Below are 3,653 nucleotides of genomic sequence, written 5' to 3' on the forward strand. Positions count from 1 at the left end.
CTTAATCAGGAAGCTCCACTGAAATCTGTCCACCATGGGTGAACATGATGGTATTTGAAATACTGGTGGCATAGCTGCCAGCATCACAGCAACACACAAGTCACCACAGTTCGAAAAACTCACAGACAAGTGGTGGGAATGCTATGCTATTCCTCTGCAATTTGTAATTCTCAGCATAGTAGACCATATGATTGATTACAATTGGCCAATTCCAGTCTATTTCAGCTCACTAATGCCTAGAATATTGATCTTATGTGTTCCATTTCATTTTTTTACAACTTCCAGTTTTCTTAGTTCATTCCATGTTTTGATTATTAATGAATCTTTACAACTGTTTCTTCTCATTTTGAGTCATGCCACATTAGAAAATTAAGGTCCCCAAAGCTTTACTCCATCTACATCAGTAAGTTGTCTCTACTTTGAGAAGGCAGCTCTTCCCCAGTCATATTTTGAGTGCCTTATAGCTGTGGTGGCCTAAGGCATTTGACTGCTACCCAGAAGGTTGATGGTTCAAACCCACCAGCTGCTCCGTGAAAGGAAGATGGAACAATCTACTTCTGTAAAATTTATCACCTCAGAAACCCAATACGGGTCACTATGAGTTGGAATTGCCTCAATGGCAGTTAGTTTTTTTCCCCCCCCCAGGTCCAACCTGAGGGGCTCATCTTCTAGCACTACATCAGAAAATGTTTCACTGCTGTTCATAAAATTTATAGTGACCAATTTTTTCAGAGGTGAATCCCCAAGTCCTTCTTCCTAGTTTATTTATTTATTTATTTATAGACCTAAAAATAATGTTCATTGCTGCCGTATTCACAACAGCAAACAAATGGAAAGAAGCAGAGTGCCCATCAAGAGACGAATGGATAAACAAATTGTGGTATATACATGCAATACCATAAAGAATAAGGACAGATCTCCATATTATAATATGGATGGACCTAGAGGGCATAATGATATGTAAAATAAATCAAACATATAAGGACAAATATTGTATGATCCCTCTTTTATAAGAAGATCAGAATAGATAAACACTTATTGGTGGTTATCAGAGAGAGGAAGGGGGAGGGGAAAGTATGCTTTAGATCACAGAGACTTCTTATTTTTGGTGATGGGAAAAGTGGCACCAATTTGGAATATAGTGAGAACAGCACGAAGTAAAAACAAATGTTTGAGCACATAAGGATAGGTATAGGTATACTGGTAGATAGGCAGGTACAGGTGTATACAGAGTTGAGAACAGAAATATCTACAGGTATGTAAATACAAATAAGTGGGTGAAGGCACCTATATTCAATGAAGGCACCAATACTTCTCAGACACAACCAACCACCTTGCAAGAATTATTTTCTGGGTTAATTGGCACAAATCATGATCTGTATCTTAGGGAAGGGAGTATTATCTGGGGTCCTAAAAACTTGTTAATGAAAAAGAAAGAAGGCAACCAAAAGCTCAGAGAAGTAACAAGTCTACATGAGACCAGAAGAACTAGATGGTGCCCAGCTGCCACCACTGACCATTCTAACTGAAGGTCATAATAGATGGTCCTGTATAGAATGGGGGAAAAATGTGGAGTACACAAAATTATTTCTACCTTTTTTTTTTTTAAAGCCAGAAAAACTCAAACAGTAGAGAACAGAGGACTCCCTGGGACTATCATGGTGAAACACTCTTTAAGCTACAGTTGAGCCTATCCCCTGAGATCACCATTTAGCAAAATAAGCAGAGTGGCACACAAAATAAAGGATATTACCTGTAAGAACAGTGATCTACTTAAAAACCATCTGTATGAGACCAAAAAGTCAACAGTTATTCTAAAGCAATGATGACAAGAGAAGGAGGCATAGAAACTAGAGTAATGGAAATGGAACAAACAGAACCCAAAAAGAATGCTGACACATTATGATAAATGGAAGTAATGTCACTGAAAATGTGTGCAGAAGCTGTCAAAGGGAACCTAACTTGCTATGCAACTTTTCATCAAAAACTCATTATTATTTTTTTAAAAAAAGAATATCAACTTTCAGATTTTAAGTAATTATTTAAGGATTAAAATATTGATGGCATTAACTGGAATTCTAGATGGCCCAAGGGACAAGTAAGCAAATTTAAATTGTAGCAATGAAGAACTCAATCTTGGAAGAATAATCTGCACAGCATCAAAAGATCAATATTACATAACTTCATACAATAAAGTTTCCAGGAGAAGAGCTGGGTTTAGATTATGAACGGAGAACTGTAAAAAGGATTAAACACATGAACCTATGGCTTCAACAACTATGTTTCAGAGGGTATGTTTTACCTGCCTTGATTGTTGTTTTATTACTTCACATCAACTATTATAATAAATCTGTCCAGGAAGGAGTGCTGCCAGAACGCTCCTTGAAAGCCAGAATGGTCAGACTTTGTCTCACCTACTTTGGTTGTGTTGTTGGAAGGGATTGTTGCCTGGAGAATATCATGCTTGGTAAAGCAGAGGATCAGCAAAAAACGGGGAAGGGCCTCAAGACGGATTGACACAGTGGCTGCAACGATGCACTCAAGTATAGCAAGGTCTGTGAAGATGGTGCACAACCGGGCACTGTTTTGTTCTGTTGTCCACAGGGTCACTATGAGTTGGAGCTGACTCGACAGCACCTAACAACATCATCATCATCTAACAGGTAAAGCTAAACCAGCATCAAACTTGAGATTTCTACACGGGCCCAGCACACTCCAGGGTGGTTTAACACTTCAAGAAGTTTAAAATTTTAAAAAAAGTTACCTTTAATTTTGCTTCCTTTTCCTGCACAATGGTATGGAGTATTGTGAGTACAGTTAAAGAGAAGAGAAGTAGGATCATCGGGGGCCATATCTGACCAAGGAATGGAAGAAAGTTGTCAGTAACGAAGGCTGGAAACGGAAATCTTTTTGCATAAACGTCAACGCTATTAAAAAGCCTTTGTGCACTGTCGTTTGCATGGTAGTGTATGATGGCTTTGTCCACCGCATTTTGCACAGCCAAGAATCCTTCTCTAATATATCCTGAATGAGAAAACAAAAAGTATCAAGTAAACAAATCAAGCAATATCACATGGTGCAATTCAACTGGCAAAATCGAACCATTGGTCAATGCTTCTGAATACTGAACAATTAGGATAATGAGATATTGCTATCTCCTCCAGTGCTAGTCACAGACCTCTCACCATCATCATCACCATTACCATCATTGTCATTATCATAGCTGGGAACTTACTACTGACTTTGTTTCCAATTACAAACATTTCTCCAAACTCTGTGTTTAGTAAAATATCTGATTACTATACTCAAGTTTTATCAAAGGAATGCTGCTGTTATGGTTGTAAGCCATCAAGTCAATGCAGATGCACAGCAACTCTATATGAGAGTAGAACTGCTCCACAGGGTTTTCTAAGCTATAATCTTTATGTGAACAGATCACCAAGTTATCAAAGAAATAGAATGGTTTTCATTAATTCAGTGTTCTTGTTACCTCGGGCCGCTCTGACAAGAATATACCACAAATGGGATGGCCTTAACAAACAGGATTTTATTCTCTTACAGTTTAAAGGCTTTAAGTCCAAGTTCAAAGTTCCAGGCTCTAGGGGCTAGGTGAAAGCCCCTCAGCCTTGGACTTCAGCTCTGCTTCCAGCTAC

The 3,653-nt window shown here is 38.4% G+C and overlaps 1 protein-coding gene across 1 annotated transcript in view; it reads right to left on the reverse strand.

The window, feature by feature from the left end:
* Nucleotides 1–3,206, reverse strand: part of LOC103207551 (phospholipid-transporting ATPase ABCA3-like) — a 227,440-nt gene extending 224,234 nt beyond the window's left edge. The window contains exons 1-2 of the mRNA XM_007953201.1: nt 3,179–3,206; nt 2,765–3,024 (exon numbers count right to left, since the gene is read on the reverse strand). Of these exons, the coding sequence (XP_007951392.1) occupies nt 2,765–3,024; nt 3,179–3,206 (288 nt within the window). The remainder of the gene's footprint in view (nt 1–2,764; nt 3,025–3,178) is intronic.
* Between the last annotated feature and the right edge of the window lie 447 nt (nt 3,207–3,653).

The sequence above is a fragment of the Orycteropus afer genome, unplaced genomic scaffold, assembly GCF_000298275.1.
Source record: "Orycteropus afer afer isolate SDZICR_OR568_19922 unplaced genomic scaffold, OryAfe1.0 scaffold00376, whole genome shotgun sequence".
Taxonomy (NCBI): Eukaryota; Metazoa; Chordata; class Mammalia; order Tubulidentata; family Orycteropodidae; genus Orycteropus; species Orycteropus afer.